Genomic DNA, 22711 nt, shown 5'->3' with positions numbered 1-22711 from the left:
AAACTTGTGCAGACTGGTTTTCATTCATTTTATTCATGGTCTGCTGCTGTATCCCCAGGACAGTTAGCGCACAAGTCCTCTTCATCTGTAAAATAGAAATCAATACATTATATACACATACACAGTATGAGCAATGGCAATACAAAAGAACCTTAAAAGCTACAGCACTAAAGACAAGACATCACACCTACCATTATAGGTGGTCCCACACCATATGCAATAAAAATGGACTCCTCTCAAATAGGATGTCAAAATTTGTAGTTTATCAAAAGACTGCAACAGAGAACCACATATCACATTTAATATTCATTGGGATAATTTTGCCATTAAATCCTATAAGATGCATTTATGTTTTTTCAGCTCAACCTGAGTTGTCCCTCTGATGTACTCATTTCTAATCCAGAGTATATGAGTATTAGATATGAAAATTTAATTGAAAATATTTCTTTTCATTAATTCAACACATCATAGCAGGTCTTCCTACCATCTTTTCATTTACTCTTGCTGCTATCCTTCTGTTAGAAAACACACCTCAGCACTGATCTCCATCCAATGCACTATATGCTCTCTTCTTCACCTCTGTTGTGCACTGTCTGGTGATTTTGATGGTTTAAACTCATCCATCTTCACTAAAGCTACTCCTTGCATTTTCACCCATCTCCCTCTCATTCACACACATGTATTCTGTCTTGCATCCACTGTCTTTCATTTCTCTTGAGAGACATTCACCTCTCCAGGCTTTTCTACCTGCTCTCTACTACAAATTTCAATGTCATCTGCAAATATCATAGGCCACAGAGACTCCTGTCTGACATCATCTGCCCATCACATTGCAAACAAGAGGGGGCTCAGAGCCAATCCCTAATGTAATCCCACCCCCATCTTGAACAAATCTGTCACTCCCACTGTACACCTCAACATCATCTTGCTATCCTAATACATGTCCTACACATACTGCTCTGCACTTCCTCAGACAGTACCACAATTGCTGTTTTGGTAAAAAAAACAACAACAAAAACCCCCAACTATGAATAACATACATTAATTTTGATTGTCTAAAATAAAATACTTACAGTGAGTTCTGTAACCTCCTCTTCATCCTCATCCTCCTCTTTAAGATCGTCCTCTTCTTCATCAGAGTTTGCTTTAGGCCAGTACCAGTCTTCTCTCGGAGCAGTTATCCCCTGAAAAGAGAAGAAACCTCAGCTAGGAGATACTTTGTGTCAGTGGTCTATAATTTTCCTCCTTTCACTGGTAAGAGACTGATTAGAGAGAGACCTGCTACTAACACTAGCACTGTGATGTGCAGAGGAGTCCATAAGGAGCTATACTCATAATTCTTTCCACCTTTTGACTGTCAAGCTGTTCGCAAGCTCGCTGACTCCTCCTGAGGTCTCCTTCAATCTTTCGCTCCTCTCTTTCCGTCCTTACTCTTGACCTGAAAACGCAAAAAAAGGAAAAAGTTAAAAACACAGACTATAAGAGGGGGAGGGGACAACGTTTAGAGGTAGCTGCATGCTTCACCTGAAATCTTCCAGAGATTTGGTCTCATTCTGTTGTTTGGCTCGTACTTTCTGCCTATAATGCTCCAGTTCCTCTTCAGCTTTTCTTTTCTTCATCTCTTCCATTCCAATACCCCCTCTGTCTGATTATAAACAGAAAAGTGCTGCAATCATTCAGCTAGGCTGCACACAACATCACTAAATACTCATTTTAAAATAACATTTCCTACCTGTTTTGATATTTAGTGGGATTGGATCAACTCTTCCTGCTCCTATAGGGGTAACAAAGATTAACATCAGTGCACACTACAAATGCAAAGCAAATTCACAATTTAGCGAAGAACAAACTTGCCCTGCTTCCCAAGTCCTTGCCCAGCTTTGTAGCCCATTTTCTGCAGAAGTGCAAACCCTTTGTTTTCATTGCTGATGGAGCTCTGTAAAGCCACTTCTCGGCTTTCGCTCTCCTGCTCCTTGTAGCTCTTCTGACGGTTCTTAATATTCTTTTCCTTTTGCTTCTCCTCCCTCTTCATTGCTTCTTTTACCCGCCTCACCATGCTGACTCCCGGTTTCACATCTTGACTGACAGTCGGAGGGACAAAGAAAAACGTTACACGGGTGTAAAAAATACCGATAACTATTCTGAGAGCAACGACACCCTGCTTCTTTGTTTTTATAGCTCAATATCGGAATATACTCGATTCAACAACAGTTTCATGGCACTGACCGAACATTGTTGTCAATATGAACATTTTACAGTAAACACCAGAGCCAAAACACTTACAGTTTGCTAAGAAATGCATCAGACATATAGTCTTCTTCTTCATCTGACATTCTGCACAAACTAAAGAGAGAAAAAACAGAGAAAAACAGCAAAAAAAAACAACAACTTCGGTTTGTGCGTTTGTATTTTCTTCTGTGGTGTTCTGTTCCTTTGCAAAAACGTTCCGAGTAGCTGCAAGGTACACACAAAGTCTACAGTTCCGCTGCATTTGGCATATATTTCAAAAGAACGTGTTTGTCCTGTGAAATGGACTCGATTAATGTCACGTCTATTTTTGTTTATTTCACAAAATTCTACAAGCTATATGATTTAAGTTAAATTATTTGTTTGGTTTAACATCGGACAAACTTCACAGCGACACCGCCCATAGTCGTCGTCATTCATCCTGGGTCACCGAAGCACAGGTAGGATGAACAGTTTTGCTGTATTTGTCCCGTATTTCAGGGAGTTTGTTGTCACTGAGGGGTATATTTTGAACAACTCAAGGTTGTAAAAAATGACGACGAAGAGCCAAAGTCCTATTTAGTCGTCAGTGTTTCGCGGAGTTTAGCTTTCCCCTTTTAGGAAGCAGCTAGCTTATGTTGCTAACTAGCTCGCGTATTAACATCTGAAGGATGACAGCTGTCAACACATCACTGCAGTGTTAATATTTTTGTGTTATTCCATACGAGACTTGAGCGCGGCTATTATAACTTTACAGCCACTGACATTAAAATTACTGACGTACGGAACACAGCGAAGGCATTCCAATGGCGATAATTGGTCCTTAGCATCTATAGGGCTGTTATAACCTGTCCAGCTGATGGATGTGATAGTTTATTGACTGAACAGGCGTATTGTTAGAGAAGAGGCATTTAAATTAGACAACTGAGAGGCCCTGTCATGCTGTTGGGTACAGAGTTTGTCTCCTGAGCAGGAATGTCCAACCTGCAGATCAACACAGCTGTTCCCAGTATTTCTCTTCATCCTATAATATAGTATTCCTTTCATGCTAGGAATGATCTCTTCCATGGTGGCAATGAGGTGCAAGAGCTGATAGAACTTTTAGATGAGCATGAAAATGATTTTGATCATGTTATGTGGTGACTGAGTGGCCTTCACAGTCACCACAGCTCAAGTTTATTGGAGCCATTTCAACAACACAGCTGCATATACAACAAGACACATCAAATGACACAATACAGCACAACATACAAAGTACACGTGTATTGAACACATCAACCCATAAAAGTAGTGCAGTGTGTCAGTGTACCTATGTTTAAAGTGATTTTAGTGAATGGCGTAGAGTCTAGATTGCAGAAGGGAACAGTCCACAGTGCAAGAGGTTAAGTTAATATTGCAAATGCATGATACATACGTGTACGTTTTGCTGCATAATATATTCAGATTCTGGGCGGCACGGTGGTTAGCACTGTTGCCGCACAGCAAGAAGGTCCTGAGTTCAATGTGTGGAGTTTGCATGTTCTCCCCTGTTTGCGTGGGTTCCCTCCGGGTACTCCAGCTTCCTCCCACCGTCCAAAGACATGCAGTTTCTGGGGAAAGGTTAATTGATTAATCTAAATTGCCCATAGATGTGAATACAGGAGTGAATGTGAATGTGAGTGCGAATGGTTGCCTGTCTCTCTGTGTGACAGACTGGCGAGCTGTCAAGGTGTACCCTGCCTCTCGCCGTATGACAGCTGGGATAGGCTCCAGCGCCCCCCGCGACCCTGAAAAGGATAAGCGGAAGCGAATGGATGGATACATTCAGATTCTATGATTACAACTTGCTGTAGGTCAATTGAAACAAAAAATAATAGAAGGTTCAGCATATATTTAAGCACCTAATAGCTTGGAGATAGCTACTATCTCTGTTCTTGTAGTAATACCCCTGTATCTTTTGCCTGGTGGGAGATGATTAAACAGATGATGTGTAGGAGGGGACAGTGATGATGCTTCTACCTCTCCTGGTGGTTCGGGTGGCATAGTGTGGAGCTATGAAAGGCAGACTACAACCAGTGATGTTGGAGGCTCAAACTTTTTCCAGGCTGCTGTTTGTCCTGATTGGTTGTGCTACCTTACCAAGTCAGGTTGGAGATAATAATAATAATGATAATGATAATGGTTTGCAGCTTCCCAACTGAACCCATATTTTCCATACATCTCTACTTCTGCCAAAGGAAGTAGAGTCTCTGATGGGCTTTGTTAACAGTGAGACTGGTGTTTAAGTTCTGTGATAAAGACTGGCATATAGTGGTGCCCAGGAAGCACTCTTTCAACAGACCTTGGCCAATGAAAGGAAGATGTTGGACTTCTTCCCTTCTAAAGTCAACAGCCTTTAGTTTTAGATTTGCTCAGGATCAAATTGTTGTCTTTGCACCTCCTCACCAGCTGTTCTGTCTCACTCCGGTATGCAAATTCATCACTGTTAGAGATAACGTCTACCACACTGATACCATCACTCAGTCCAGCTGAAAACCCATTGAAGATTTTGTGCTAGTAATGCTCCCTACTGCTATCATCAAAATGCCAATTAAGATTATTTCTAAGAGAAGTGGTGCTCCAGTCTTTCACTTTAGTCAAAAAGACTTGTAGATTCAGTGTCAAGTCACACTGAAGCTGTTTGAGCAAAATATGGTCTACCGACTGCTTGTGTTGCAACAGTATATTAAGCTTTTTGTTCCTCTAATTTGTCACGTGTTCGTGAATCATTGCAGAGAGGAGGGCGCACGTCTCTGTGTTCAAGGTTCCTCACCATGGAGCTGGCTCACAGTCTCCTGCTTAATGAAGATGCTTTGGCCCAGATCACCGAAGCAAAAAGGCCCGTCTTCATCTTCGAATGGCTCCGGTTTTTGGATAAAGTGCTTGTGGCAGCAAATAAGGTGACTATTCAGATTTTTAGCTTTTCTGAGTCAGAATCATTGGAAGCGTTTTGTAACTCGATTGTGCTTTTTTCCCTTCTTTTTTGAATGCAGGTGGATGTAAAAGAGAAGCAGAAGAAGCTGGTGGAACAGCTGACGGGACTAATCAGCAGCGCTCCGGGACCACCGACTAGAAAACTCCTGGCCAAAAACCTTGCTACGCTCTACAGCATTGGTGACACCTTCACTGTTTTCCAGACTCTTGATAAATGCAATGACATCATCAAAAGCAAGGATGACACACCTGCATACTTGCCAACAAAACTGTGAGTTCCCATTTATTTACTACCGCGTGTATTTTTATTGGCTATTTTTAGAAATACAGGAACTGCATATTAATAGTCTGCTTGAGCTTTCACATATTTCAATTCAAATGTAAGCTGTTCAGAACTGCTTTTAGAGCTCCAGGCACGTGCAGTAGGCCTATCTTCAAGGGTATTAGCAGTTAAGCTGGACGGTAATCTGCAGAACGACATTTTATGTTTAAAAGGCGGGATTAAGCGTACAAGACTAGATTTGCTGTGTTTCTTGCTGGCGTTAATGGAATTTAACAGTGGATGAAGCTGCATCAGTGGTGCCCTGCAGGGTTTTATCCATCAGTCATTCATACCTGCTCATTTCTGGGTAGGTGAAATACACAGACGTGCCAGGGCCTCCCTTTTGCATACTAAGCCACTGTGCTTCCCCTTCAGCATTTTACAGTAGATAAGGTTAAAGCTAATTCATGTATGTAAGCCAGTCTCACCATTTATCAACATAAGGAGGAGTCTAATAAATAGAAGTTAATAACTATTAATTTTCATGAAGTATTCCATGGTATTGCATATTTTAATTTACATAATTATGAATTTTCACATAGATTTTTGTCTGAATTGCTGTGTTAATGCACTGTTACACATTTCTTGCAGTGCTGCAGTGGCATGTGTTGGGGCTTTTTATGAGAAGATGGGGAGGATGCTGGGAAGCTCCTTTCCAGATACCATCAATAATCTTTTAAAGGCATTAAAGAGTGCAGAGGTATGCCACGTGAGAGTAAAGAAACTAGGAGCAGGCACACTACAGTATAAGAACAGTAATGGAGGGATTGATTTGTAACGTCACTTTCTTCTATTTTATTGATGTAGTCACAAGGTAGAGGAGAGATCCTTCTGAGTCTGCAGAAGGTGCTCAGCGGACTGGGTGGAGCTGCAGCTTCTTGTCACAGAGACATCTACAAGAATGCTCGCTCTCTGCTTACAGACAGGTCCATGGCTGTACGCTGTGCAGTAGCAAAGGTCGGTCTCACAAAAACACAGTTAAGATTTTTAAATGTGTCAACTATCTTGCGCTTCTTTGTGGGGATTTTGTGGGCTGCTGGGGCCTTCCATATCATAAAGTTAAAAGCTACGTAGAAGACACACAGAGTAATCTTCAAACTCTTTCTCCCAAAACAGTTAAACTTGGTTTTTGATCTTAAGTTGTTAAGGCCCATCTGAGGAGCGTTATGCAAGGCTTCATTCTCAGTTTCACTCATAAAAGTAAAGGTACCGCATGATTACTTGTGATCACTGTTTTCAGTACGATCTAATTTTCCCTTTATGACACAAGTACAGCAATTGTGTGTCAGAATGAGTGCAGACTGTTTTTAAAGGGAAGAAACCACTGACTTAAATGCTTTTGCTGTGTCACGTATGTCGACCGCATACACTGTTTCAATTTCCGTTTAGAAAGCATACAAGTTACTGTGTGTATTGTAACATTATGTGCACATAAGCCTCTGAATTCATGTCATGAAGTAGATATTACCAGTACACACATTATATGAAAAGTAATGATAGCGTCCCATTTTTTTCCTCCTTGCCTGATCAGTGCCTGTTGGAGCTACAAAATGAGGCCGTATTCATGTGGACCACTGAACTGGAGAACGTCGCTACTTTGTGTTTCAAGTCCTTGGAAGGGTCTAACTATGGCGTTCGGGTAGCCGTAGCGAAACTGCTGGGGACGGTTATGGCCACGGCCCTGATGCCCAAACAAGCAGCTGGTAGGTTACAGAGTGGATTTGTGTTGTTTTTAGAGTAGCTCACTGCTTCTGTTCTTTATCGCGTTCTTTTTTTAAACGTGTTCTTCTCGCAGTGATGCGTCAGAATGTAAAGCGAGCCACTCTGGAGGAGGTGCTGGAGCTCATGGCCACAGGCTTTCTGCGCGGTGGATCTGGCTTCCTGAAGAGCGGAGGAGAGATGTTGAAGGGGGGAGGCTCTGTCAGCAGGGAGGTGCGGGTGGGCGTCACACAGGTGAGGTGAACTCTCAAACATATTAAAAAAATGAACCCGATCCATCTGACTCATCCACCTCATGCGTGTTTTTCGTTAATTTCTTCTTAGGCATACGTTGTGTTTGTGACAACACTTGGCGGTCAGTGGCTTGAGCGCAACTTTGCCACGTTCCTGTCGCACGTGTTGGACCTAGTGTCTCACCCTCGGGCCACGCAGACTCACGTTGAGGCTGTGTACTCGCGCCGCTGCGTCTCCTTCATGCTGCGCGCCACCTTGGGGGGCTTGCTTGGAGAGAAAGCACAAATCGCAGCCGGCAAAGAAATCTGCCAAGCCATCAGCAAGCAAATGAGGGCTGTGGGTAAGGAGGATGGGGGGGAAATATCACGGTTCAGAGCATTACAGAGTAAGTACTCATCCATTATTATCACCTTTTAATTCGCTCCTCATTCAGTTTTGAAATCTGTTGCATGTCTTGTGCTTATGTTGTGTGCAGAGACCGCTTCTCTTTTTCTTTTATTTCTCTGCTTTTCCTTCTGCTTTCTCCCTGTGAGGTTACTTTCCTCTTTCTTCATATCCCCTTTTCACCACAAGTAGTATCATAATGTCAGTAAGATCATCCATTACCTGCGCAGCATATTAAGTACTCATGCTTGCATTATTGCATAGCCTTTATGGCTTTTTTGCCTGTGAATTCACATTTTGTTATTGCCTTATAAACCCTAAAGAGCAGTTAGCGTAACCTTTTCTGGCATCTAGCATCTGGCATGCACCAGCAGAAAAACTGCACGTGCCACTAAATGCAAAGGCACATGACAGGATGATGCGATTACATCTAAAAGAACAAGACACAGTGTTTTGCATTATTTTATTTATTTTTTTCGCTTTTGATCATCACAAAATTATTTTCAAAATCACCCATACGTCGTTTACAAAGGATGTTTCTTACTCTGATTTGCTTTGCAACCTTTAAACCGATGTACGTTTCAGAACTTCTTGGTGTTAAGACAGAATTTCTAAAAATGTTGGATTCTTCTGGGTTCTTTGTTGTTCACTCTGTACTTGCTGCTGTATTTTTTTCCATCTAGTTGGATATGTGAGACTTCTTGAAATGGGACTTTGAGAAATGTCTAAGCTAAACATAAGTGGGAAAATGTTACCGGGAGCCATGATAGAAGTAGGACATCTAGTATATGTGTTTACATTTACACTGAAGTCCGAATGAAATGCCACAGTTCAAGAAGCATCTTCATATACTCTCTTCCTCAAGTCGTTTTATTGACCTTTTTTCTACATATGATCTGTCTTGACTGTTGTCTTTCAAGAGCTCAGAGGATTTTAGTTCCCGGTAAATGATCAGCTATTCATTTTTTTTTCTTTTTTCACAATTATAGCCATCATTTCCTGTTTTTATTTATTTCCTTTTGAATGGGGGGAGACAAATCCTCAGAGCTCTTGGAGTACATTGAAGTGTGCTCTTCTGTGTTTTAATGTAGCGGTTCTGTAGTTTAATGTCGTTAGTTAAATATATGACAACAGTGCATGGCCTAATGGGGTCTGTTGTGTTATTAGAAGCTACGGTACGCACCTGTCAGTCACAACATTAAAATCAGTGTAGGTGACAACAATAAAAATCATTATTTTGCCTTAATGTTACTTGTCGAGTTGTAGCAGGAAGTCAAGTTGTTGGAAGCTGTAAAGATGTGACTTTTTTGATGTCTAAGCAACTGGATCAGATTATCTATAAAATATCAGGTTTTGGGGATTGTTTCTGGTAGTTAGTTGCTACCAAAAGTGGTATAAGTAATGAACTGGTAATAGGGTCACAGGGGCACTATACTCCACACTTTGCATGTGGTCCTGTCTGTTCTTGAAAGCACCTACAGCAGAAAGAAATCCCATTTTCTTTTACATCTTGTGTGATGTTTACCAGAGAGAGAGGGGGGATCAGCATGATACACAGTAGAGGGGTTTAAGCAATTTGATTCTCTGATTTTCTGCAGGAAAATAGCTTTAATCTGATTCTAACTAGCCGCAGACAATTTACACCTCATTATGGAAACACTATTCCCCGATGGTGCTGGCTTTCTTTTCTGCAGCATAGTGCACCCGCCACCGCATATTGTTCAGGAATGGTCTGAGAAACATTACAAAGAGTTCAAGATCGGAAAAACAAATCAGATGTAAGGAGGCCCCACCTTGCAACTTCCTACACAATATCGGGTTTTAATGTTGTGGCTGATTAGTGTAAATTTTACTAATAACATTAGTGATTTATACTTATTATGGACACAAAGCATCTTTTCTTTGATATAAATCTTTTTCATCAATGATGCACACATTATAAATTAGTGTGTTCTGAATATTATTGAGTATTCAAAATACAAACTTAAGTGATAACTCAGAAAATGTTCATGCTGACAGATCGCTTTGCTCGCTTCTCTTCCTGAAATTTGTGTTTTCAGAGGCAGTAGTGAATGATATCAGTGGGGAGAACAAGGCAGGGGCAGGTGATGTCTCTGCCAGCCAGCATGTTATGGTGTGTGCTTTAAAAGAGCTGGGCAGTTTGGTTCAGAGTTTGAGTGCCACAGCTTCACCACTCATCCAGGAGCCTTCTGTAGGTAAGATAAACAGAATACAAAACAGGATATTCACTGTTGTCACTCTCGGGTTTCTGGTAACACAAGCTCATGTGACATAAATGAGCTTGTGACATAAATCCTAATTTAAAATAAGGCTGAAATCCTTAAATAACTTATTCCACATCCACTTCTTCAGGACTCCTTGAAACCGTGACCTCAGTGCTGCTGCACCCAAGCATGGCAGCACGTTTGGCAGCTGCATGGTGCTTGCGTTGCGTCGCCGTTGCGCTACCCTATCAGCTCACCCCTCTGCTGGACCGCTGTGCTGAGAGAATCAACAACCTGAAGAGTTCGCCTGAGGCTGTAAGCGGTTACAGCTTTGCGATGGCTGCTCTGCTGGGAGGCGTGCACCAGTGTCCACTGGGTATCCCCCACACCAAGGGCAAGGTGTGTAGCCTCAGAATTTGGCCTTAGTGGTTCTTTCATATGTATGTCAGACTTGATTGACTAGCCTCGCTGTTCTTGTAGTTGGTGGTGAGTATAGCTGAAGACCTTCTGCGAACAGCTGCTCAGAACAGCCGTCTGTCCCTGCAGCGCACGCAGGCTGGATGGCTTCTGCTGGGAGCCCTGATGACTTTGGGTGAGCCTCAAAGACACTTCCTGATTTTGGAGTTTTTCAGAAATCGTCTCTTTCTCCCACCACCTTTGTGACCACATTGTGTTCATTTGTGTTCCCAGGTCCCTCCCTTGTGCGCTATCATCTCCCCAAAATGCTGCTGCTGTGGAGGAACGTGTTTCCTCGCTCCCAGAAGGAGCTGGAAGCCGAAAAAGCCAGAGGAGACTCCTTCACCTGGCAGGTCACCCTGGAGGGCAGAGCTGGAGCACTGTGTGGTAAAGGCTTGCACCTCCACAGTGTGCACGCCCTAAAATGTTACGAGACGCAGTGTTGACTAAAACCGTTCCCTTTCTTTTATAGCCATGCGTAGTTTCGTGGCCCACTGCCCCGAGCTTCTCACAGAAGACGTAATCCGCAGGCTGATGACTCCTATCGAATGTGCCATGACTATGATGTCTCAGTGAGTGTGGTGCTTTTTTTTGTGTAATTTTCTCTTAAATGTCTGACTTTTTATTTTATTTTTTTTGTGTGTTTTTCGACTGCATGTCTAATGATTGTAACATTTTGACTTTTCTCAGTGTCCCTGCCATCATTAAGGTACATGGAGCCCACCTGAAAGCAAGTGCAGCTATGGTGAGGCTCCGGTTGTACGACATCTTGGCTCTCTTGCCTCCAAAAACTTACGAAGGTAAATCAGTCACTTGTGCATTAGCTTTCACATAAGTTGAGGAGAGGTGTTTTAAAATGGGTAATCCTCTCGTACAGGCAGCTTCAATGCTCTCCTGAGAGAACTGGTGGCAGAGTTTACTTTGACCGACAACTCGGCCAACACTACCACGTCTTTGCTGCGCTCTCTGTGTCACTATGACGACAGCGTGCTCATGGGCTCGTGGCTACAGGAGACCGACCACAAGTCCATAGAGGATCAGGTTAGTTGGTAAAAGACCGTTCTAGTAACCCAGCTCTTATTTGAAGATGCTTTATGTATGTGATTTGGATTAGTCATCACTATCTCTCGTTAAATATTAAATATAAGTTTGGCCTTTTGGTGTTTCTGTGTCGTTGCTGCGAAACAGTTGCAGCCCAACAGCGCGTCTGGCAGCGGAGCTCTGGAGCACGATCCCTCCTCGATCTACCTGCGCGTCCCCGTAGGCGAGGCCATCCCAGGACCTCTCCCTTTGGGTGTGTCGGTTATCGATGCTTCAGTGGCTCTGTTTGGTGTGGTGTTCCCTCATGTCTCCTTCAAACACAGGCAAGGCGCTCTCTCTTATTGTGGTGACTTGATGTGGTTCTGCATCATGTTAACATTATTTTTATTTTCTTGTCCCGCAGCTGCTCTCATTATTTTCCTTATATATTTATATTCGCTGCATTGTTGCTGAGCTGGTTTTTATTAATATACTGTGTTTTAACTGATGGGTATGATTCAGGCTGCAGATGTTAGACCACTTTGCAGAATGCATAAAGCAGGCTAAAGGAGTTCGACAGCAAGCCGTCCAACTCAACATCTTTACTGCAGTCCTTTCTGCCCTCAAGGTAAGAAAAAAAGCTCTATATCCTCTTAAATGGGTAGGTCATTTAGGTAATAGCTACAGTGAGAAATAATGTTTCTCTTTCGCTTTAACTGTAGGGTTTGGCTGAGAATAAGAGCACTCTTGGGCCTGAGGAGGTGCGTAAATCAGCTCTGGCCCTGGTGATGGGAGCTTTGGACAACCCTAATCCCATCCTGCGCTGTGCTGCTGGAGAGGCCCTGGGGAGGATGGCTCAGGTGGTCGGAGAGGCAACCTTCATTGCCAGAATGGCGCAGACCAGTTTTGATAAGTGAGCATATCATGTCTCCAATTTCTGTTTCTTTGCTTTTTGTGTCCAACATTATGGTTTCAAATCAAATATTTAGGAAGGCCTTAAAAGAAAATTTCTTCATATTTTACACCAGTGTTCACTTTCATTGACTGATTGATTTGTTTGATTCATGAGGATGAATTTGATAGCATTTGGAGGTCAAAGGTCAAGCCCAAAGAGCTTACTTTTGGCCATAACTCAAGAATTCATACACCAATAAAAACGATACAAGTGTCTAACAGGATAAAAATGATGAATTGATAACATTTTCTGTTTAAAATGGTCTGTGGTTAACATTACCATGACAACCTAGTGATCTGTAGAAACACTTTGGACAGAAGGAGAGATTTGAGCGCCAGATTTAGTCTTCTGAGGTGCCAGGTTTGAAAAGTGTGGATTTTTGCAATAACATAAATATTGAAAACATTGTCTACAGTGCACAATGTTGTGATCAGAATAACCTGTATTTGCCTTACATTAATAAATGTTTTTAAGAATACAATGATTTTAGGTGTAAAAAATATTAGTCTATCACTACATATCTTGAATGAGCCTGGACAGACAAGGATGTAAACTGCACCTTGACGTTTAGTGGGACGGACAGAGAGTCATTTTATACCTGATTGCACAAAATAAACATTCTCACTACATTTTCAGAATGTCTCTTTTTGGAAAGTTATAGTTTGTGTTTCATTGTTGTTCATCTGTCTTGAAGTTGATCTCTCATACTTTGTATCTGTCTCTACTCACGTGATGCATGTCTTTGTTTTGCTCTGTTTACAGGCTGAAGTCAGCTCGTGATGTAGTTTCAAGGACGGGCCATTCACTGGCTCTCGGCTGTCTGCATCGATATGTTGGAGGAATTGGCTCTGGCCAGCACTTAAAGACCAGTGTCAGCATCTTGTTGGCTCTAGCCCAGGATGGCTCTTCACATGAAGTCCAGGTGCAGTCAATTATTTATTAGAAGTACATTTTTATATTCACTCATAATTAAATTACATTTTGATTGGTTTTCTTTTCTGTTAAATGTTATGTCTAAACCTAGTTTGGATGCATCCCTGTCTTTTTCTTCAATTCTGGTCTGGCCCACTCTAAATTAATTCAATCTGTGTTTTTGTCTTCACCAGACTTGGGCTCTGCACTCTCTGGCTCTAATTGTGGATTCAAGTGGTCCCATGTACAGAGGCTATGTGGAGCCTACACTGTCTCTGGTGCTCACCCTGCTCCTCACTGTGCCCCCGTCTCACACAGAGGTTCACCAGTGTCTGGGCCGCTGCCTGGGAGCTCTAATCACTACTGTGGGACCAGAGTTGCAGGGTAACTGTGGCACAACCAGATTACAAACATCATTAACCATAGTATTTTTTTAGCCAGCAGGTGGCAGTGTAACCGGTTTTGATCCTTTGCAGGCTACTGAAGTATATGTCTTTAAGTACAATGTTTCTTTGTGCTGGTCTTGCTAGGAAATGGAGCCACTATTTCCACCATCCGCTCGTCCTGCCTGGTTGGTTGTGCCATAATGCAGGACCACTCAGACTCTCTTGTGCAGGCAGCTGCTATCTCATGTTTGCAGCAGCTGCATATGTTTGCTCCACGACACGTTAACCTGTCCAGCTTGGTGCCGTGTCTCTGTGTAAGACATAAATACTTTTAGAGTACGTATGTGATAGTTAGAGTTTGTGTCAGTCTGAATGTTGATTTCCTGCTGTGAACTGGGGTTCCCATAGGTGCACCTGTGCAGCTCTCACCTGTTGCTGCGTCGTGCTGCAGTGGCCTGCCTGAGACAGCTTGCTCAGAGAGAAGCTGCAGAGGTCTGCGAGTACGCCATGAGCCTGGCAAAGAGAGCAGGAGACAGCAAAGACAGCACTGCAATCAGTCAGTACACGGTCAAAACTTGATTCGAGCATTCTGTTTGAATAATTCCCCTTAATGCAACCTGGATCCTAATGCCTTAACTTGCTCTGGTTCAGATCTAAACATCACAGAGACTGGTCTGGAGGGCGTTCTGTTTGGCATGCTGGATCGGGAGACGGACAGGAAGCTATGCTCAGACATCCATGACACACTCGGCCACATGCTGTCGTCTTTGGCCGTAGAAAAACTTTCCCATTGGCTGAAACTCTGCAAGGATGTTCTTGCAGCAACTACAGGTAAGTCTACAAAACGGCAAATTCAAAAATCATCTTTTATAAATCTTTCACCACAAATGTGCCCGTGTCCTCTTTCAGATGTAGGGGGCGCTGTTGTGTTTGAGGTGCAAAAGGACGAGGAAGACTCGGAGAAAAAAGACGAGATGGACGATGACACAATGTTCACGGGTCTGGGCGAAGACGACAAATCGAAGCCATCTGTGGCGCCGCGCTGGGTCACACGGGTGTTTGCAGCAGACTGTTTGTGCCGCATCATCCTGCTGTGTGAGAATGCAGACAAAACACACTTTGACCTGGCAGCTGCTCGTTCGGCGCAGGCCAAGAATGTGAAAGGTACCATTCACTGTGCTGCCAGAATAGACTACTGCAGAGTTCACTTAAAGAATTGTGATTGATTAATGCCACTTTTACTGTGCGACAGGAAATTGCTTATTCACATGCTTTCATTTAAAGATGGAACAAAGCTAGAGGTTCAGAGGGTTTTGTTCACTGTGGTAAATATAGGAGACAATATTTATGTAAGCTTTGCTGTATAATAAGGAGCTATTCTACAGGCTTGCCCGTAATAGCACATTGTACTGACTTTGCAGCTCTGAAACCAGCTAAGCCAAATTGAGTGACTGGGATTCAGTGGATGGTTGGTCTGCATGACGGCATGTCCAACTAATCCCTCAAAAGGTGCCCTTCAGTTAAAAGTCAATTAAATCTCAGCCCCAAATTTAATGTGGGGTTTCTTTCTGGTCGCTGCAGGCACACGCTGAAACTCCAAAAGTGTTTCCTCTTGAAGAAAGTATTAAAGCAGAGAGTCTGAAGAAAGCACTGGTTATAGCTTCTTGCTGAAGTGTAACACATCATCAAAGGATTAATAAATCAAATACTAAACAATGACTGGAAAAATCATTATTGTAGCTGCTCCCGGAGTTCATATTCCTTCCAGTGTTTATAATTAGGTTCGTATTTCTCACATAGTCCTTGTTGTTTTTTCATCCATCTCTGCCCGTTCAGGAGATCTGCTGGTGCTCCATTTATCTGACCTCATCCGCATGGCTTTCATGGCAGCCACAGACCACAGCAACCAGCTGAGGATGGCTGGCCTGCAGGCCTTGGAAGACATCATTAAAAAGTTTGCGTCCGTACCAGAGCCCGAGTTCCCGGGGCACGTTATCCTGGAACAGTACCAGGCCAATGTGAGTAAAGCATTGCATTATTTCGTAGTCCAAACCTAGAAACATTGCATGAAAGTAAACTTGTTGCAACTCGTGGGTATTTAGGTTGGAGCTGCTCTCAGACCTGCGTTTTCACCTGACACGCCGTCCGACATTACAGCAAAGGCATGCCAGGTAAGCCATACATACCTGTCTCTTTCACCAACTCAATTGCTTACAATTCCACTTTATGCCTCTTTTTGAGGTGTGTTCAACCTTCTTTCCATTAACAGCCATTAAATATGTTTTTTGATTGTTAAATGGTAGAACTGTGGCTGCGTTAGCAGCTTAATTACCACGACAAAGTGAGTCATCATCCCCTTAGAAGCCAGCAGTGTCAAATTTGTGACTTAATGCTTTTTGACTTAATTGAATGATGAGAATGTTGAGTGACGGGGGCAAATAACAAAACATGCCTGTCAGCTTATTACTAAAAGATGTTCTCTCTTTGACATTCCCCTGTTTCTCTGCTTGGGAGACTTTTTGAAGGGTTTAAGTTTTCTTATCGAGAACAACTTACTCTGAAAAAGCGGATTAGGATACATATATCTGTGGATGTGAAGGTCACAGAGGACCTGTAGTTTTCTTATAGTTTAATAAGCTACCAGATTTATAACAAGCTGCTGCCCTTGAACTGACACTTTAATTGCTGTTCCTCCCAGAAGAATGCAATCTTATAAACATGTGGTCCAGTTTTACATCACTAAGGTGTCAGTCCATTTATTAATACCCATTTGTTTGACACTCCCACCCCCTCTAATAGCTTGGCTAATGAGCCTAAGTGCTCTGTTATATAATACATTTTTTACATCAAAATCAGAATCATAAAATTTTATTGTCCGTTGTTGTAATAGATAAAAACGGTAAGATCCATAGCAGTTTCACCTTTCTCACATTGACTACAGGTGTGCAGTACGTGGATCGGCAGTGGCGTTGTCAGTGACCTCAACGACCTGCGGCGAGTCCACAACCTGCTTGTGTCGTCACTGGACAAGGTGCAGGCTGGGAAAGGCTCATCCAGTCAGCTGTATAGTGAGAGCGCTACCACGATGGAGAAACTGGCAGTGCTGAAGGCGTGGGCTGAGGTGAGATGGAAGATGAGCAGGAAACTGCTCCTTTTTTTACAATCAAATGATGCATGTAACGAAACTGAACGTGCACTCTGGGTTTCTCACTCAGGTCTATGTGGTGGCAATGAAGATCAAAAAAGAGGCTGAGTCTAAACCTGCAAAACCAGTCAGAAGTGGAGATGACGACGAGGATGAGGAGGATCTGGGAACTGACGTGCTTCCCCCTGACAGTCTTATCACCCTGGTGCAGCCAGAGCTGCCCTCACTAAGCCGCCTGTGGCTGGCCATGCTGCGAGACTATGCTCTGCTCACTCTGCCTGCTGAGTTTTCCAGTCAGCTGCCCCCTGATGGTATGAGATTCTTTCCTGTCTTCCTGTGTGCTAAATATGGTTTTAATATGATATCTTCAGTGAAACAAAATATAGTCTTGTGGTGTTTCTACACAACATTTTAATGTAGCTTGGTTAAAGCATCAATGTTCAAGTCTTATGTTCCACTTTGGATCATTTGATGTTTATTTTTTCCAGATATTACCAAAAACGTTCAACATTATTTGGACAGTGTCAGATTAAATGTCAACAAAAACATCTCTTAAATCAAATGGGATTGTAGATTACATGCTCGTGCACTCTGTTGGAGCTGTTTTCAAAGTCATTGACATGTTAATAAAGTAATTATATATAATTGTGTTTGTGTCCAGGCGGAGCATTTTATACCCCGGAGACCATAGATACAGCAAGGCTCCACTACCGAAGCTCCTGGGCTCCTGTCCTGCATGCTGTAGCCCTGTGGCTGAACAGCACTGGGTTTGGAGCAGGTGTAGGTCAGGAGGAGGTCTCATCAGCTCCCTCCAAGCCTCCTGGCCTCCCCCAGGGAGGCTCCACCACTATAAAGACCTTTGAGGAGTCTGTCAAAGACAGGATGCATCTAATGTTAGGTAAACAAATGCATAGCTAACATTTGCGGTGTAAAGCATTTAGCATACTTTTCCATTTTCTGGCTTCATAGTGTACCTAATACAGAAAACAGCAACTGCTTTTGTTCACCTCACAGCTGTAGGACCACCGGCCAATTGTGAAGGAATGGTAGTAGAAAGAAAAATACATGTACAAGAACATAGACTAAGAGCATTTTTGTGTTCTTTCTCTTAGGTGTCAGTATAGAGTTTCTCTGCTTTCCCCGCCCTGAAGAGCCTATTGAACATGTGATGTCGTGCCTGCGGGCCCTGTGCACTCTGCTCGAGACTCCTTGTGCTAAAACACATATTGCAGATGACCAGGTAAACACACAGGGCTTAAATTATAGGGTAAAAAAAGAGAGAAAATTTTTAAACCACTTTTATGACTATTGTAGAATCTCATTAGTAAAATATGAATATATGAGTTACACATTAAGCTATAAAAGAACTAATGTAGTTTTCACTTATTAGAAAATACTAAAAGAAATTCAAGCACCCAAGTGTCCTATAAGAAAAAGTGTTTTCCCTTTAAATCACCTCTTGCAGCAATCATATTGTGGTGTAATTCAGGTGATCTGTTTACCATGCACCACCTCACTGCAAATATTTGATAAATACAACACCGGCCTGTGATATTTACTGACTTTAGAAGGTGAAAAAGATCACCCACAGAACAGATGATTGGGTACCGATGGCTTCAAAGGGCACACGTGTGTATCCTACAAATTCAGCAAAAGAAGGTTGTATTTCTCAGCTGTATTTGGTGAAGCCTTTGAAGAGGGACGTGTCTCTACCAGACTGCTTCAAAGTGTGGACTTCAGAGGATTTGAATTGGAGCACAGTGTGTGGGATCACTCAGCTGTCTCACTAACCATAAAGATATTTGAACAAAGAAGTACAAATTGCTTCTGAACAGTATAAAAATCACATTTTTAAATATGAAATTGTATCCTATGGTGGACATGCTTTCTGCTTTTCAACAAACCAGAACAGATAGTTACAAAGCATCAAGCACTTTACTTTAAATGAGAAAAAAATACATAATTGAAACAGTTGGAATTCTAAATGTGAGAGAAATGAGAAGTTTGTGCTACATGTTTCACAGTCACATTAATGTAGTTGTTTACTTTTTCTTTCTGCTGTAGCTGCTGGCTGTGGAGCTCCTGAACGTGCTTCACAGGCTTCTGTTGACCCGGGATCCACCTGCTGTCCAGCTTCAGGTCACTGCTGTTGTCCAGGAGACCATCAGGGCTGCACATGACCATCTACAGCGACAGAAAACAGCAAAAGGTCAGAAACATTATGTTACACTGCATATAAGGTTTGCATGTTGTCTTTAAGCTTCTATATTTAGAGTGAAGTTAACCAAATTGTGTGGTAGTTTAAGCGGTCATTACTTTTTTTTGGTTTAGGCAAAGAGGAAGATGGCGAGAAAGACTCTCAGGCCAGCCTTGGAGAAGGAGGAGACACAGGGGAGCTCGTCCCCGGTAAGTCTCTGGTGTTCGCCGCCATGGAGCTGCTCGTGTTCATCCTGGTCCGCCACTTACCCCAGCTTAATACACGTGTGAAGGAGTCGCCCAGCCATGTGCCACTCAGGCCTCAGCGACTACCCGAAAAAAGTGCCCGCCTGGTGGCAAACGCAGTTTCCATCCTGGCAGAGCTGCCCTCGCTCTGCTCTCCAGCTGGTGAGGCCTGAAGCAAAGTGCAACAACACACAAATACCATGCATAATAAGAAAGGAAAACTCGCACACAGTCAGTTGCTATTTCAGTGTAACATACTCTCTCTTAATGGATGCTTCATGCATTTCTGTGACATTAATTAATGATAAGTAGCAAAGGAACATGAGCGTCATGGTTTTCAGCCCATTGTTTACATTTTATTTTTGCCTTATTAGGAAGCATGACCATCCTACCTACAGTGCTTTTCCTCGTCACCGGAGTTCTGAAGGAAACTGCAGTAAAGACTCCTGACAACTCGGTGCCAGTGCCTGTGGCAGCTGCCCTCCAGAGCATTAAGACCATCTTCACCTCCCCAATAGCCCGGATGGAGAGCGTGCAGACGCAGTGGACCAGCCTTGTGAGGAGCAGCCTGGCATCTGTACTTGAGTATTCGCAGCCAGGTGAGCTCATCCACACGCATTCATTATCAGACTCTGACTTTTTGTCTTTCTGTGGAGCAGAAATTTGCCTTGCCTTGCCAGTCTACAAAAAAAAAAAGCACAACATCACTGTTAATCAAAAGCATGTTTGTGTGGTTTTTTTTAGATGAGTCCAGGCCTGACATGGATGAGGTCAGTATGCTGACAGCGATCACACTCTTCCTGCTGTCAGCCAGCAGTGAGCTTGTAGGAGTGACTGTCCTGCAAAAGGGCTGCATGGACCACTTCCGAAATGCCCTCAACTCTAGTGACCCCTGGGTAAGCTCGCATGTACACAAACAAAGATGTAACAAAAGAATTTTGAATACCGAACCAAATCATCTGTTTTTAAATGTGTACCTCTGAACTTTTCTAGATATTATCTAACGGAAGTGCAGAATACCCAAATTTCTGAATCAGTACTAGGTTTTTACTTGCCAGCTAGACGGTGGCTGTGGTCTGCTGTGCACTGTACGCACCTCTCTTCTGTTACCAAACCCAAACGTAGCATTTCCACGTGTGAAAAAGGGCATCTCTGAACAACGCCTGGGCTGGATCCTTCTCCCATTGTTCAGAGTTCATGCGTGAAAACAGCTTCACACTGTTCACATAAGTCTAGCTCAGTTAAGCGAAAGATGTAATTGTTGTTACCACAGGTTCAGGCTCGGTGTTACCAGCTGCTGTTGTCGGTGTTTCAACACTCCAGCCGTGCCCTCTCTACTCCCTACATACACGCTCTGGCTCCACTCATGGTGGAGAAGCTGAAGGCAGTGGAGCGCAGCCGCCCAGGGACGGCTGCTGAGCTGCAGGCTGTGCAGGAGGGAATCAGGGTCCTGGAGAATCTGGTCGGCATGGGTGAAGACCAAAACCGTAAGTATTCCTCTGCTTAATGGACCAAGTGAAGCAACATTTGGTTCATTTTGTGCCACATTTACTCTGTTAAAGTAGATCTCTTCAGTATTTAGCTGTGCTGCCCTAGATCAGACTAATAAATAATTAAATGTTGAATTTAATGCTTTTCTAATTTCTAGTCCAACCATTCAAGAAAAAAAATTTTTAAAACGATTTTATTTCAGTTTACTAATAATCTGGCAAATCTCTGCGTAGATAATGACATTACATTGGATTTGTGGCCACAGTTCTGCTTCTCCTTTTTTTAAACTGTCTCCTAATTACTGATTATATATATATATATTTTAACTTATCACTGCTTTATGTGTTCAACAGGGGTGCAGCTGCTCGCTCTCCTTGTACCGACTCTCGTCTCTTACCTTTTGGATGAAAATTCCATCTCCTCTGCACCCCAAGTCTCCAAAGGCCTGCACGAGTTTGCACTTCAGAACTTGATGCGGATCGGCCCCCTCTATCCGGCTGCCTTCAAGATAGTGATTGGAGCGGCACCTGAGCTGAAAACCCGTCTGGAATCTGCTATACGGGCCAACCAGGCCAGCAGCAAAGCCAAAGCTGCAGCCAGGCAAGCTCAGCCAGCAGTGCAAGCTGCACCAACCATTAAACTCAAGACGAGCTTCTTCTGAACACTCCAAAATGCACCGCACACTCTCAACTAATCTTTTCTTCTTTGGATTTCTTTCAACACTGTACCACATGTCATGTCTGTATCAGTTATGCTTTCTAACTGCATTTATTTATTCTACATCTCTTCTTTGTTTTGATGGACGAGTACTCCCCTCAAAGAACGTTTATGTAAATATCTTTGAAAGCCTTTGAATGTTCACTTTAAAAAGCTTGCTATAAATTTTGTAGCAAATTTTAATTGTGTGAATGTATCATTTCCAGACCACACAATTTACATTTTACTTTCTTTTTTTTTTTTTGTTCCCCCCAAGTCACCAAACCCAGCTCTCTGTGGAAGTTTGTTTCTAACACTTTTTTTTTCAGGCAGAGCTAAATTGAAATTTGAAAAAATCATCTCAAAACTTACTTACGAAGTATGTTTTCAGGTACAAACCATGACTTTTGACTTACAGAGGGCAAAAAATAAATAAATAAATCAGGTGGCAGAAATAAAATTCCAGAAAAAGTCAATATTTGCTCTACAATTTTCCCTGATTTTATTTTATTTTATTTTATTTTTTAGGAGGCCTTGGGGTCTCCAGGTTGTTACTGATGAATGTTACTTTAATTTCTTATGTTTTGTGTATTTTCTCAAATTATGTTGTAAACCTTCCTACTAATTGCTCAAAGGCATAGCTAATAAATTAAAGTTGATCAAACCAGTATCGAGACTAAAATTAGAACTAAATGATAAATGCATTATATTTTTCACTAAGACTCTCCAGTTATCTGCACACCAATCAACAAATAAATAAATATATATATATGTATATATAAGTACTGGTCATCACATAGATTTTTTTTTTTTTTTTGGTCTGATAAATACCCGTGTTTACTGCCTGCATGTGCTGGTGTTCACCAATGTCATCAATAACTGGCACATTTGTGTGAATGTAATGTTACACTCATTTTTTTTCCCAAAATATGAATAAACTTATTTTGACCTCATTGCTGTTGGAAGTTTTCACTATACTTAAATGTAATTGGATTAATAAAATAGGAATGCATGATTTATAGCTAAAGTTCTGCTACTGGGTCTGGACGTCCGGGCAATTCGGGTGAGCAAAACGAGCACCACCAGCCAACTCGCTGTAGGCGTGGAGTTTGTGGTGACGTCATTGGATGACAGCTAGCTGTCAGA

The 22711-nt window shown here is 42.5% G+C and overlaps 2 protein-coding genes across 2 annotated transcripts; one reads left to right on the top strand and one right to left on the bottom strand.

Annotated features, from left to right (window-relative positions):
• Positions 1–21: 21 nt before the first annotated feature.
• Positions 22–2342, bottom strand: gpatch11 (G patch domain containing 11). Its single transcript, XM_085369453.1, has 8 exons — positions 2284–2342; positions 1855–2081; positions 1733–1774; positions 1525–1645; positions 1348–1438; positions 1074–1184; positions 192–273; positions 22–85 (listed from the first exon to the last, which is right to left on the bottom strand). Exons 1-8 carry the CDS (start codon positions 2331–2333, stop codon positions 30–32), a joined length of 780 nt encoding a protein of 259 aa, XP_085225579.1. The 5' UTR covers positions 2334–2342; the 3' UTR covers positions 22–29.
• A 324-nt stretch (positions 2343–2666) lies between these two features.
• Positions 2667–21723, top strand: heatr5b (HEAT repeat containing 5B). Its single transcript, XM_085368822.1, has 36 exons — positions 2667–2687; positions 4980–5144; positions 5238–5449; positions 6092–6200; positions 6308–6457; positions 7032–7203; positions 7296–7453; positions 7544–7793; positions 9898–10053; positions 10211–10461; positions 10543–10654; positions 10753–10905; positions 10991–11090; positions 11209–11318; positions 11396–11559; positions 11707–11882; positions 12061–12166; positions 12261–12451; positions 13256–13415; positions 13600–13789; positions 13936–14105; positions 14200–14347; positions 14443–14622; positions 14701–14955; positions 15628–15809; positions 15894–15962; positions 16733–16912; positions 17007–17247; positions 17598–17834; positions 18049–18176; positions 19001–19145; positions 19268–19540; positions 19753–19977; positions 20123–20274; positions 20652–20865; positions 21223–21723. Exons 2-36 carry the CDS (start codon positions 5019–5021, stop codon positions 21528–21530), a joined length of 6153 nt encoding a protein of 2050 aa, XP_085224948.1. The 5' UTR covers positions 2667–2687; positions 4980–5018; the 3' UTR covers positions 21531–21723.
• Positions 21724–22711: the final 988 nt, after the last annotated feature.

Source organism: Diplotaxodon limnothrissa, linkage group LG13, assembly GCF_057381915.1.
Source record: "Diplotaxodon limnothrissa isolate DT_005_m linkage group LG13, D_limnothrissa_male_GT1.1, whole genome shotgun sequence".
Classification (NCBI taxonomy): domain Eukaryota; kingdom Metazoa; phylum Chordata; class Actinopteri; order Cichliformes; family Cichlidae; genus Diplotaxodon; species Diplotaxodon limnothrissa.
This window is presented reverse-complemented; position numbering and strand designations above follow the sequence as displayed.

Bases quoted from the DNA above. Each gene is read 5' to 3' on its own strand.
- gpatch11 (XM_085369453.1), bottom strand. From the start codon at position 2,333: ATGTCAGATGAAGAAGAAGACTATATGTCTGATGCATTTCTTAGCAAA. The intron at 1,775-1,854 runs GCAAGTTTGTTC...TTACCCCTATAG, and splicing joins GCAAGGACTTGGGAAGCAGG to GAGCAGGAAGAGTTGATCCA. The intron at 274-1,073 runs GTAAGTATTTTA...TCTCTGTTGCAG, and splicing joins AGGAGGTTACAGAACTCACT to TCTTTTGATAAACTACAAAT.
- heatr5b (XM_085368822.1), top strand. From the start codon at position 5,019: ATGGAGCTGGCTCACAGTCTCCTGCTTAATGAAGATGCTTTGGCCCAG. The intron at 11,091-11,208 runs GTGAGTGTGGTG...GACTTTTCTCAG, and splicing joins GCCATGACTATGATGTCTCA to TGTCCCTGCCATCATTAAGG. The intron at 20,866-21,222 runs GTAAGTATTCCT...TGTGTTCAACAG, and splicing joins CATGGGTGAAGACCAAAACC to GGGTGCAGCTGCTCGCTCTC.